The sequence below is a fragment of the Podarcis cretensis genome, assembly GCF_951804945.1.
Source record: "Podarcis cretensis genome assembly, chromosome: 2".
Taxonomy (NCBI): domain Eukaryota; kingdom Metazoa; phylum Chordata; class Lepidosauria; order Squamata; family Lacertidae; genus Podarcis; species Podarcis cretensis.
Genome location: NC_137171.1, coordinates 123676517 through 123688801, shown reverse-complemented (window position 1 = coordinate 123688801; position 12285 = coordinate 123676517). Strand labels below are relative to the sequence as shown.

Sequence of the window (12285 nt, the reverse complement as noted above, 5' to 3'; positions counted from 1 at the left end):
GCGGTGGGATTTGCATTCTGCACAGGGTCCGCTCCAAGGTTCACATGAGGCAGTTGTGGCATAGTGGTTAGAGTGCCCCTCTTGATATGAAGGGGGGACATTTAAAAAAAAAAAAAAATATTATTAAAGTTTTGCAGAAAGACAAATACATACATACAACAAAGAAAAAGAAAACCAACATAGCCAAAAATGCAGAAAAAATACACAAAAAAGAAAATACACAAAAAAGTCATCAAAAAGGATAATAAAAAAGAAAAAAAAGAAAAAAAATCCAATTTTTAGCTTCATACTTATTTAACCCTCTTTCTTGACTTCCCCACACCTCCCTTTTTGTGTTCCCCTTTGCCCAATCAAATTCAGCAAATCCTTACCCTCTTTCAAATAATTCAACCTATTACGGTATGTCTCTGATCTTTCTCCTTATAACTTAATCACTTATACCATATTGTTTAAGTTTGACATAATATAACTCTAGTCTTTCACCCTTTTTTTAGTTCATTTTTGCATACTCTTTCTAACTTTGTCACTAATGCCATATTATTTTTATATCCAACATCATTTTAACATTCATAGAAGGTGGGACATTTCATAGCCCTATTATGTTACAGCAGAATGCAAAAGAATTCCTTCTCAGCCCTGAGAAAGAAAAATAAGCACCCCATCCCAGATCTCCTAAAGCTATTTTCTGCATTTTCAAAACCATAATGCCCGAAAAAACCATGTCGAAGCCATGCCCACCTCACAAGGTTACTGAGAAGATAAAAAAAAAAAAGGGGGGGGGGGAGGTTGGCAAGGCACAAACAAACCCTATAAGGATGTGCAGTTTCACAGATTTTGCTCACAGCTTAGCCCACCTCACAGGGTTGCTGTTTTCGCAAAGGTAAGAGGCGAGAAGAGAAGCCAGCAAGATGCGGCTGGTGCAGATGTTTCATTTCAGCTTCACAGACCCTGCAGAGACACAAAACCGGTGCCAAGCTCACCCTGCTCCATCACAATCGCTTAACTGCAAAATTGCACAGTCCTGATCTTTTACAGGGGGAAGAAAACACCGAAAAAGTAAAAATATATACAATTGACTTGCAGGCACAGAAGGCAGAGAGTTTTAAAGCTCTTTTTCCACAGGGCAGAGAGCTTTAAAAACTTGTGTGTGGGGTGGGGGCAGGACGGGGGTTTAAACGTGTCCTGGAAGTTATGAGTAAATAATTTTAGGAAACTGTCTTTTTAAAAAAGTTTAATTGTAAAATAGTACAATGGGTATAGTTGGAAGGTTCTTCATTTTTGTTATTCCTTATTTTAAATGAAATTAATTTCTACTTTTTCTATTTTTTCTGTTTTCTTTCTCTTTTGTATATTTGTAATTTGTACGATTATTTGCAAAATATAATGTTTGTATTGTATGCATTTCAAGGTTTCTTTATAATAATGGACTTTTTTAAAAAAAGGAAGTTACGAGTAAATATTCTCACATCCTCATGCTTAATGTAAAGATCAGCACAGCAATCTTGTGTTTCAAGCAAATTTTATTGCATAGACAATGTAGCACCCTGCTTGTGGTTAACGCTTAGCTGGAATGAAATATTCAACGCAGCAATAGAGAAATTAAAATAGTAATTTATTTGCCAGACAAATAAATATGAGGCACAGTGGTATATGGTTACCAAGCTCTGGCCGGGCCTCTTGCCATTCTGGCCAGCACTTATATTTCCTTAATCCAGCCCCCTTGCTCCTCCTGTGGCTGCCTCTGTCCAATCAGCCTGGTTGAAATTCCTATTGGCTGTTTGCTAGAACCAATCACAAAAGATACACCCATTTCCTCTTGCCTTTTATGGAAAATAAAAAGCTATATATTCTTCTATCTATAAATGACAAATAAGTAGTAATATATCTTACATGTGTCTCAACAAGGAATCTTAATTACCAGCTCACCTCTTGCCCTCCTTGCCCTATTGCCTTCCAAAACAGATAATTAATCTTGAATTTTTATCTTATGCATATGTCAAGGATTGAGTTCACATCAACATTGAGAGATCTCCTTCATTTGAAGGTTTCTAAACAAAAGGCCTGACAACCATATATCAGGAGTGCTCGATTGGCGTCTTCTGTCTGGCAAGGGGGGGCTGGTGACTGACTTAATTTCAGGATAGTTACAACTCTTACAACTATATGAAATAAGAATCTAGCATTTCTTAAATCCTTTGCATAATTATATTTAAACTAATATATTTAATACATAAACAACCTTTTAAAAGGAAAAGAAATCTTAAAAGGATCTTAGTTTAAGAAAGAAACAGCTTTAGAAAAAGTCTTCCCAGAAAATGTTCTCTTTCTGCCAGCTAGATGCTTTTTCACTGCTCTTGACCTTCTTAACCTTAGGAAGAAGATATGGCTCATTTTACTATTTATCCACCCTTAATTTGTAGGGTCAGTGTAACCTTGGCTGTCAGCCTGTAATTCCCTTTTTACGACTTTGAGAATTGTTTTCTGCTATAAATCAGGGGGGCCCCTTGTCTAGGAGTAAAAATATCTTGCCAAGGTTTTTAGGCAACTGGTCTTCTGCCTGGCATAAAATATTTGAAAATCATTAAGCTTTTTAAGATACAGGCCCTGATCAAACATATAAGCTTTAATAAAAATGCAGGCTTATGATTAGATGCCTCAACAATAGAAGCTACCAAATATACACTCAGGAAACAAGTAGGATAACAATTTTTACTAGGGTTACACCCTTTCAACTACCAACTTGTTTACTAAAAGTAAACAAAAATAGGAAACAGAAGACACTCACAGAAAACAAACAATGTAATAGAGGAGTAAAGGTACAGTGGTACCTTGGTTCTCAAACGCCTTAGTACTCAAACAACTTGGAATTCAAACTCCAAACCCAGAAGTAAGTGTTCTGGTTTGTGAACTTTTTTTGGAAGCCGAAAATGCTCCATTTTGACTGTTACGCTTCTGATTTGAGTGTCCCACCCCTGTTCTGAGTGCCACCATCCAGGAGGTTTGAATACGGAATCAGATTTTAACTGCTTTATTTAAAGATTTTTACACGTGGCTTCTATTTGTGTTTGCTATGTTAGATTCTGTATACTGTATCTTTAAATTTCCTGAAATTGCCTGTGATCTGATACACCTGTGGATAGCCTTTTAAATTCCAATAGAGTTCTGCTATCGGTATCAGTCTACTACACTTGCTAGTGAGAACTGATCCATAGTCATTATTTTTACCCGAGAGGACAATTTATTGGGTATGTATTTGTCATTCATTTATTTGTGTTTATTGATATGCAGGTTGGTCATTTCAGTTTCTGTTTTACAATTTAATGTTATGTATTCAATTTCATTGTCAGCTGATGAAGAATTACAGTATCTTTGAAACAGTTCACCTATCCTAGAAAAACTGCTTTCTTCTGCTTGCTGCTGCATTCTATAGCACTTCAAATAAATCATTCCTAAGTTTGGAGCACCTATCACTGCAAGGGAGCTGGGCATGTTTAGCCTGGAGAAGAGGAGGTTAAGGGGTGATATGATAGCCATGTTGAAATATATAAAAGGATGTCACATAGAGGAGGGAGAAAGGTTGTTTTCTGCTGCTCCAGAGAAGCGGACACGGAGCAATGGTTCCAAACTACAAGAAAGAAGATTCCACCTAAACATTAGGAAGAACTTCCTGACAGTAAGAGCTGTTTGACAGTGGAATTTGCTGCCAAGGAGTGTGGTGGAGTCTCCTTCTTTGGAGGTCTTTAAGCAGAGGCTTGACAACCATATGTCAGTGCTCTGATGGTGTTTCCTGCTTGGCAGGGGGTTGGACTCGATGGCCCTTGTGGTCTCTTCCAACTCTATGATTCTATGAATATTGCTGGATTTTGACTACTGAAAGGCATGTTGCCTCCATTGTGGTGTTCCCTGATAGCGATTGATTACTATTTCTTTCCTATCAACTTTTGCATAACTATGCATGTATCATAGGTTGGTGTTTATGATTTGTAAATATGACAGCTTGACCAAATCGTTGGTAATACATTATTAGCCGTGTGTAGCTTTTAGGTCTGTTCAGATTACTCCAAGGGACTCTGGCAAGGAGGGGGGCGCTTTGTGGGGTCCCCATAGCCAGAATCCGCAATATCCTTAGCACCATACAGTTTGGGTGGGGGTGGGAGAGATACTGGCTCTTCAAGGGTTAAAGGCAGTGATTAAATTATTACAGAGGACTTGTGGGGGGGGGAGGGGGGAAAGCCTCACTTCCTTCTCTTTTTATTCCATCCTTATGCATTTGAAAAGCTGGGAGGGAGGGAGATTCTTTGCAAGGTAGGAAAAAGAGGGAGATTTTTTTTGGGGGGGGGAGGCTCCAGAGTGGCATGGGCTCTTTTATCTTAGATGCGGCCCTGTCTGGGGGGGGGGGGGCGTGTTCCAGGCATGACTCCACTTTCCTTGCATGGTGGGGTTCAGGAAACTGCAAGTGGGAACGCCACACCTAAGCTGGGTTATCATTCATCCAGCAAATTGTCTTGGGCAGGAAAATGCCTGCAGGGCCACTGAGGCTCCCTTTGCTTATTGCTCCTTCCCAGGAACCTGCAGCTTCTGAGCTCTTCAGTCCAAGCGAGGATGGAAGGAGGAAGATGGACGGTTGACCTGGACAGACTGTCTCCTACAGCCTTCCAGTGTTCCTTCCCAGGACCTTTAGAGAGATCTGGTGAGTTGCAGGGAATGGAGAGGGGGACCTGGGGAGATGTTGGGGGTGAGGAAGCTCCCTTGGAAAGAAAACAAGGAGGGCTGCAGGGCCAGAGCTCTGGACTGGCAGAGATTAAAGATAGGCAGGAAATGAATGTTTTCTCATGGTGACTTGGGCATAGCCAGGATTTGGGGGCTTCTGTCTACCAGCTCCATCTGGTACACAGGCTGAGACCCTACCTGCACACAGACTGTGGTACATGCTATGGTTATCTCCCGCTTGGATTGCTACAATGCGCTCTAGGTGGGGCTGCCTTTGAAAGTGACTCGGAAACTACAATTAATCCAGAAAGCGGCAGCTCAACTGGTGACTGGGAGCAGTTGCCAGGAGCATATAACACTGGTCTTAAAGGATCTACATTGCCTCAGAGTTTGTTTCTGAGCATTATTCAAAGTATTGGTGCTGACCTTTAAAGCTCTAAAGTCTTGACCCAGTAGACCTGAAGGACCTGCTTTAACCCCAGACACTGAGGTCCAACTCTGAGGGACTTCTGCTGGTTGCCTCATTGCCAGAAGTGAAGTTACAGGGAACCAGGCAGAGGGCCTGCTCAGTGGTGGCACCCTTCAGCTGTCGAGGAGATAAAGAACTACGTAACTTTTAGAAGACATCTAGCCCTGTATTGGGCAGTTTGACGTTTTATATACCGTATTTTTTGCTCTATAAGACGCACCAGCCCACAAGACGCACCTAGTTTTTGGAGGAGGAAAAAAACAAAATATTCTGAATCTCAGAAGCCAGAAAAAGCAAGAGGGATCGCTGCGTAGCGAAAGCAGCAATCCCTCTTGCTGTTCTGGCTTCTGGGATAGCTGCGCAGCCTGCATTCGCTCCATAAGACGCACACACATTTCCCCTTACTTTTTAGGAGGGAAAAAGTGAGTCTTATAGAGCAAAAGATACGGTATGCTGTAAGCTGCCCAGCGTGGCTGGGGAAAGCCAGCCAGATGAGCAGGATATAAATAATAAAATCACAATCATCATCATCATCAGTTGTTACAGAAAGTCTCACTAGGATTGTGATTTGGATTACATTTTTAATTGTCATCTTCCCTTAACTTTAGCAGGTGATGAACACGACAGTCGTTCTCAGGTCTCATCAGAAAGAAATAAGCATGAAGTCAAAGGAAGGACCTTTCAAGATCAAGAGGAAACAAGACCACAAGAGAAAAACCAAGAAGAAAATAGGAGGTATGAAGGCCTTCTAATGCAGACTGATAACGGCCATCGAATCCCAGTCCAGAAAAAACATCAGAAGGGGAAGAGAACAAATGAGAGACCTTTATGTGGCAAAACATTCAAAAGTAAATCTAGATTCAATTCACACACAGAGGAGAAACCGTGGAAATGCTTGGTGTGTGGAAATAATTTCAGTGACAGCTCTTGCCTAAAATCACATGAAAGAATTCACGCAGGACAAGAATCCTACAAATGCCTAGAATGTGGAAAGAGTTTCAATCGCCACTCAAACCTTAAAAGACATCACAAGGTCCACACTGAGGAGAAACCATATGCCTGTTTAGAGTGTGGAAAGGCCTTCACTTACAGCTCAGGACTTGTAGATCATAAAAAAATTCACACAGGGGAGAAACCGTATACCTGTTTGGACTGTGGAAAGACCTTCTGTCAAAGCTCAAGCCTTGCATCGCATCAAAAAATCCACACAGGGGAGAAGCCATATAAATGTTTGGAGTGCGGAATGAGCTTCGCTCGCAGCTCAAGTCTTATATCACACCAAAGAATTCACACAGGAGAGAAATCTTATAAATGTTTGGAGTGCGGAAGGAGCTTTGCTCACAGGGCTAACCTTGCTTCACATAAGAGAACCCACACAGGGGAGAAACCATATAAATGCTTGGAATGTGGAAAGACCTTCAGTCAGAGTTCACACCTTAGTTCTCATAAGAGAACCCACACTGGTGAGAAGCCGTATAAATGCTTTGAGTGTGGGAAGAGCTTTACTCAGAGTTCACATCTTACTGTGCATGAGCGAATCCATACAGGGGAAAAACCATATAAATGTGTGACATGTGGAAAGAGCTTTAGTAACTGCACACACCTTGTTTGCCATCGCAGAATCCATACAAGAGAGAAGCCATATAAGTGCTTTGAGTGTGGAAAGAGCTTTACTCAAAGCTCAAGCCTTAAATCTCATCAAAGAATTCACACAGGGGAGAAACCATATACCTGTTTTGAGTGTGGAAAGAACTTCAGTCACAGCACAAGCCTTACATCGCACCAAAGAATTCACACGGGGGAGAAACCATATAGATGTTTTGAGTGTGGAAAGAGATTTGCACATGGATATAGCTTTACTTATCATAAAAGAACTCACATGGGCTAAACCATATATATGCTTGGAGTGTGGGAAAAGACTTGGTCAGCTATAACGACTCATTTTGCAGAAGTGAATCAAGAGGAGAAAAATATTTAGATGCTCATAATGAGGAAAGCACTTTAATGAGACCGCTGTTGCTAAACCTCATGGAATTCATACAAGATTTCACATGGGAGAAATCATGAGGGTGCAGAAAAATAAAAAGTACAAAAATGCAGATAATATAGATGTTAATGGTTAAAGGAGTAAATTCACAATAAACAATCCCTGTGTACCTGTGTGTGTATATGGGGAGAGAGGAAGGAGGGGAGGAAAGTGTATCTGAAGGAGGGGCTCGTGGTCTCAAGGAATCTGCTGATGTGACATTCACCACTAACCCAGAAGCTGTTCTGTGGTCCAAATGGTTTAACAAGGGTTTAGGATTTATATCAGAGGTGGATGGAACCCCAGCCCGTAATCTGGACCAATGCAAGTTTCTGAGTCATCTTTAAGGGAAGCTCCAAACAGAAGACATTGCAGTAACCCAGCCTCGAAGTTACCAGAGCCTGGAGTGCAGTTGCCAAGTCACCTTTGTCCAAAATAGGGTCCATTTGTGGAGCCAGCAGGAGGTGGAAAGAGTAAATGGGACAACCAGTGAAAGGGTGGCTGAGAGAAGGAGAGGTTTTGAAAGGAAGACCTTGGGAGGGAGGGGGCTGAACTGGATTGGAAGGAAATAAGTATATAAAATGGAAATGTTTCTTCAAATCCAAGCACAGATGTGATGGATAATAGGACTGACGCGATGTCTCCGAATGTCAGTTGCTGAAGAGGGCGAGGGGGAGCAGAAATTGCTCATTTCTGAGAGAAATCTAGTTTGTGAGGCTCCTGGTAGAGATCAACTGCGACCCTTAGAGAGAGATACAGCTTCCTTAGCTCCTAATCTTCTGTGTCTGCTGGGCTTTGAAGTTGCCCATCAGCAATGAACTGGATCACAGTCTGATTCAAACAGACAAGTATCCTCATTTCTGTCTGTTGCATTATGATGAGATGTTCTGCCAATGGGAACCCACAATGCGCCCCCTCCTTGCCAGAGTACCTTGGAGAGGGGCACGCTCTCCTTTTTCTTCCTGCATTTTCAGGGCGGTGGGATTTGCATTCTGCTAAGGGTCTGCTCCAAGGTTCACATGAGCCAGTTGTGGCATAGTGGTTAGAGTGCCTCTCTTGATTTGAAGGTGGGACATTTCACAGCCCTGTTATGTTACAGTAGAACACAAAAGAATTCTTTCTCATTGCTGGTAAAGAGAAATAAGCACCCCATCCCAGAACTTCTAAGGCTGTTTTCTGCAATATCAGAACCATAATGCCAGAACAGCCATCTTGAAACCATGCCCACCTCACAAGGTTGCTGAGAAGATGGGGGGGGGGCAGGCAGGACACAGACAAACCCTACAAGGATGTGCAGTTTCACAGATTTTGCTCACAGCTTAGCCCACCTCACAGGGTTGTTGTTGCAAATCATAGAATCATAGAGTTGGAAGAGACCACAAGGGCCATCGAGTCCAACCCCCTGCCAAGCAGGAAACACCATCAGAGCACTCCTGACATATGGTTGTCAAGCCTCTGCTTAAAGACCTCCAAAGAAGGAGACTCCACCACACTCCTTGGCAGCAAATTCCACTGTCGAACAGCTCTTACTGTCAGGAAGTTCTTCCTAATGTTTAGGTGGAATCTTCTTTCTTGTAGTTTGGATCCATTGCTCCGTGTCCGCTTCTCTGGAGCAGCAGAAAACAACCTTTCTCCCTCCTCTATGTGACATCCTTTTATATATTTGAACATGACTATCATATCACCCCTTAACCTCCTCTTCTCCAGGCTAAACATGCCCAGCTCCCTTAGCCGTTCCTCATAAGGCATTGTTTCCAGGCCTTTGACCATTTTGGTTGCCCTCCTCTGGACACGTTCCAGTTTTTCAGTGTCCTTCTTGAACTGTGGTGCCCAGAACTGGACACAGTACTCCAGGTGAGGTCTGACCAGAGCAGAATACAGTGGCACTATTACTTCCCTTGATCTAGATGCTATACTCCTATGGATGCAGCCCAGAATTGCATTGGTTTTTTTAGCTGCCGCTTCACACTGTTGGCTCATGTCAAATTTGTGGTCAACCAAGACTCCTAGATCCTTTTCACATGTACTGCTCTCAAGCCAGATGTCACCCATCTTGTATTTGTGCCTCTCATTTTTTTCGCCCAAGTGCAATACTTTACATTTCTCCCTGTTGAAATTCATCTATTTCCCCCTCAACCCTGATTAGGAAAGATAAACACACCTCCTCCAGACGTTCTAAGGCTGTTTTCTGTAGTTTCAAAACTTTGGTGTCGGGACAACCATCTCACAGCCTCGCCCACCCCACAGGGTTGCTGTGAAGATAAAAAAAGGGGGCCAGGCACACACAACCCCTGTCATGGAGAATGCTTTATTTTCCTTAAAAAAAAAAAAAAAACCGTTTCAAACATTAAAATACTGTACAAGGTTCTTTTGAACCCTTGGTCCCCTTCCCTCCATGCAGTGCCAGATTTACATATAAGCTAAACAAGCTATAGCTTAGGACCCCACTCCCCCCCATATACTTCTTCTTAATTGTATTTCACTATTAATTTAATTCTTCTTAATTGTATTGCAGTTCAACAATTACTTTGATAAAATAAAATAAAAAATTCCTTCCAGTAGCACCTTACCAGACCAGGAAAGCTCATACCGGTAACAAACTTAGATTAAATTAAGTCTTTAGTTCACTCACACTTTCACCTTTTTACCCCCCCCCCCCGAAATTCAAAATCATGTTCCAATACATAATAAGTTTTTCTTTTATATTATCAACAACTTCCCACCCCATTTCCCACGACGTTTCTCTTTTCCACCCTTTGCTTGTGCCCTGTCTAAAATAGCCCAGATTAAAGGCAAGGTAGGCAGAGAGCTTTAAAAGCTTGGGGGGGGGGGCAGGATGGGGGGGTTAAGACCTGTTTGGCATGCTGGTTCCAGAAGGTAAGGATCCCAAGGTGGGGGCATCCCAAGGGGCTGTTCAGAATATATGTGATTTAAACTTCACACACTATCACCCAAATGCAACCCCTGCAAAAGTTGTGTGTTGACTGTACACCCCATATAATAGTTTATTGCCACAACCAGTTGGGAGGTTACATGGGGTCTCCTGAGCATGAGAGAGGAGGAGCTGCAGGTCACTGAAGCCGTGCTTGGTCTCCTCCTGACAATGCAATGCACGACATCAGACACATGCGATGCGCACCAGGTGCATGACGTCACACGTGTGACGTGTGAGGGGCACCCTCAATATTGAGCGCAAGATGGTGTCTCTGCTAGAAGGGCATGGTACCTCCCATACCACTTACTTACCCTGCTTTGTATCCTACTTGTGTGCTTTTGCCTGGCTGAAATGTGTCCTGGAACTCTAACATGGCCACATACTTGCCTAAGAGTTAGGGTTGCCATATTTCAAAATCCAGAGCTTTTTTTGGCCATGGGTTGCCATACATCCGGACGTATGGCCGTCCTAGCCTAAGTGGAGGATGGAGGAGTGTGCGTAGAAACTAGGCTGCATTCCCATTATTCTGTCAGATTTTACCTCTGGAACTGCCCGCCACTGGCAGGCAAAGTTTGCCCAGAAGGGAATGCAGCCAGGCAGCCACTTCTGTGAAGTCCTGTAAACAAGGTTTCTTCTACTTCTGCATCTGCGTCTCAAGTCCTACAGGGACTGTAATGCAATCATTCTCCTCCATGTCATTCTTGTTCTTGGAATAGCTTCAGGGAATTGCACAAGTGTTGCCTGTGAGACCAATCAGCTAAACATGAGAATCAAGGGGAAGGGGAGACAATTTCTTGCCTGTAAAGTTTGATGCATAAAATATCCCCTGTGCTAAAGAGAGACCGTCTTCTGCACATCCTTGTGTCCTGACTGATAACGATATTGTTTGAGAACCTGATTGCTACAGAATACATGCAACCCCCACACATAAATCCTCCAACATTTCTCTGATGTAAATAGAGATGCCCTATTAAATCATAACAACAATGATGATATTTATACATACATACATACATACATAGGGACGCGGGTGGCGCTGTGGGTTAAACCACAGAGCCTAGGACTTGCCAATCAGAAGGTCGGCAGTTCGAATCCCCGCGACGGGGTGAGCTCCCGTTGCTTGGTCCCTGCTCCTGCCAACCTAGCAGGTCGAAAGCACATCAAAGTGCAAGTAGATAAATAGGTACCACTCCGGTGGGAAGGTAAACGGCGTTACCGTGTGCTGCTCTATGCTGGCCACATGACCTGGAAGCTGTACGCCGGCTCCCTTGGCCAATAAAGCGAGATGAGCACCGCAACCCCAGAGTCGTCCGTGACTGGACCTAATGGTCAGGGGTCCCTTTACCTTTACATACATACATACATACATACATACATACATACATACCCCAACCACCCATCAGACTGGGTTTCCCCAGCTCCTATGTGCAGCTTCCAACATATAAAAACACAATTAAGCATTAAACATAAAAAAACTTCTCTATACAGATGTTTTCTAAAGGTTGTATAGTTTCTTATCTCCTTGGCTCAGGGGTTGCATAACTCCAGATCCTCCAACATAGGGATGTCCTAAGGAAAAGCGGGACATTCCTGGATCAAATCAGAAACCGCGACGGCTTCTGTAAATCCGGGACTGTCACTGGGAAATAGGGACACTTGGAGGGTCTGTTTGGTATCTGATACACCTTTTAAAGAGACTGAGGAATGTATAAATTGTCTTTTGGGCGGGTTGTGTTGTTGCAAGCAAAAATCCCTTAATTCTTGTATCGAGCCAAACAGACACAAGAGATTGAAGAAGATGAATTCCAACATTGTTTATTGCAAAGCAATAGGTTACAATAGGATGGCTCTGCAAAAGTTGCAACCGGGCCCAGTGGTATTTATAAAGTTTCAAACAAAGCATTTCAATTTCCACCAATCATATATACTGTTACCTCATTTAAATTGTCAGACCAATCATATGCATAAGCATTGGCTGCTTCTGCCGACTAAGCTCTGATTCCCACCATGTTCTGCTATGACCTTGCATGAATACATTTTGTTTAGTGTGCATGTTGGGAACCTGTGTTCCCAACATGCACATCATGTAATAATAATAATAATCATAAATTTTTATTTATACCCCGCAACTTATGTTCTAGCTTT

The 12285-nt window shown here is 42.6% G+C and overlaps 1 protein-coding gene across 1 annotated transcript; it reads left to right on the top strand.

Annotated features, from left to right (window-relative positions):
- The first annotated feature begins 4222 nt into the window (after nucleotides 1-4222).
- Nucleotides 4223-7335, top strand: LOC307208719 (uncharacterized protein). The gene is made up of 3 exons (XM_079963603.1): nucleotides 4223-4305; nucleotides 4566-4690; nucleotides 5788-7335. The coding sequence occupies exons 1-3, from the start codon at nucleotides 4265-4267 to the stop codon at nucleotides 7065-7067; spliced, it is 1446 nt and encodes a 481-aa protein (XP_079819729.1). The 5' UTR covers nucleotides 4223-4264; the 3' UTR covers nucleotides 7068-7335.
- The last annotated feature ends 4950 nt before the right edge of the window (nucleotides 7336-12285 follow it).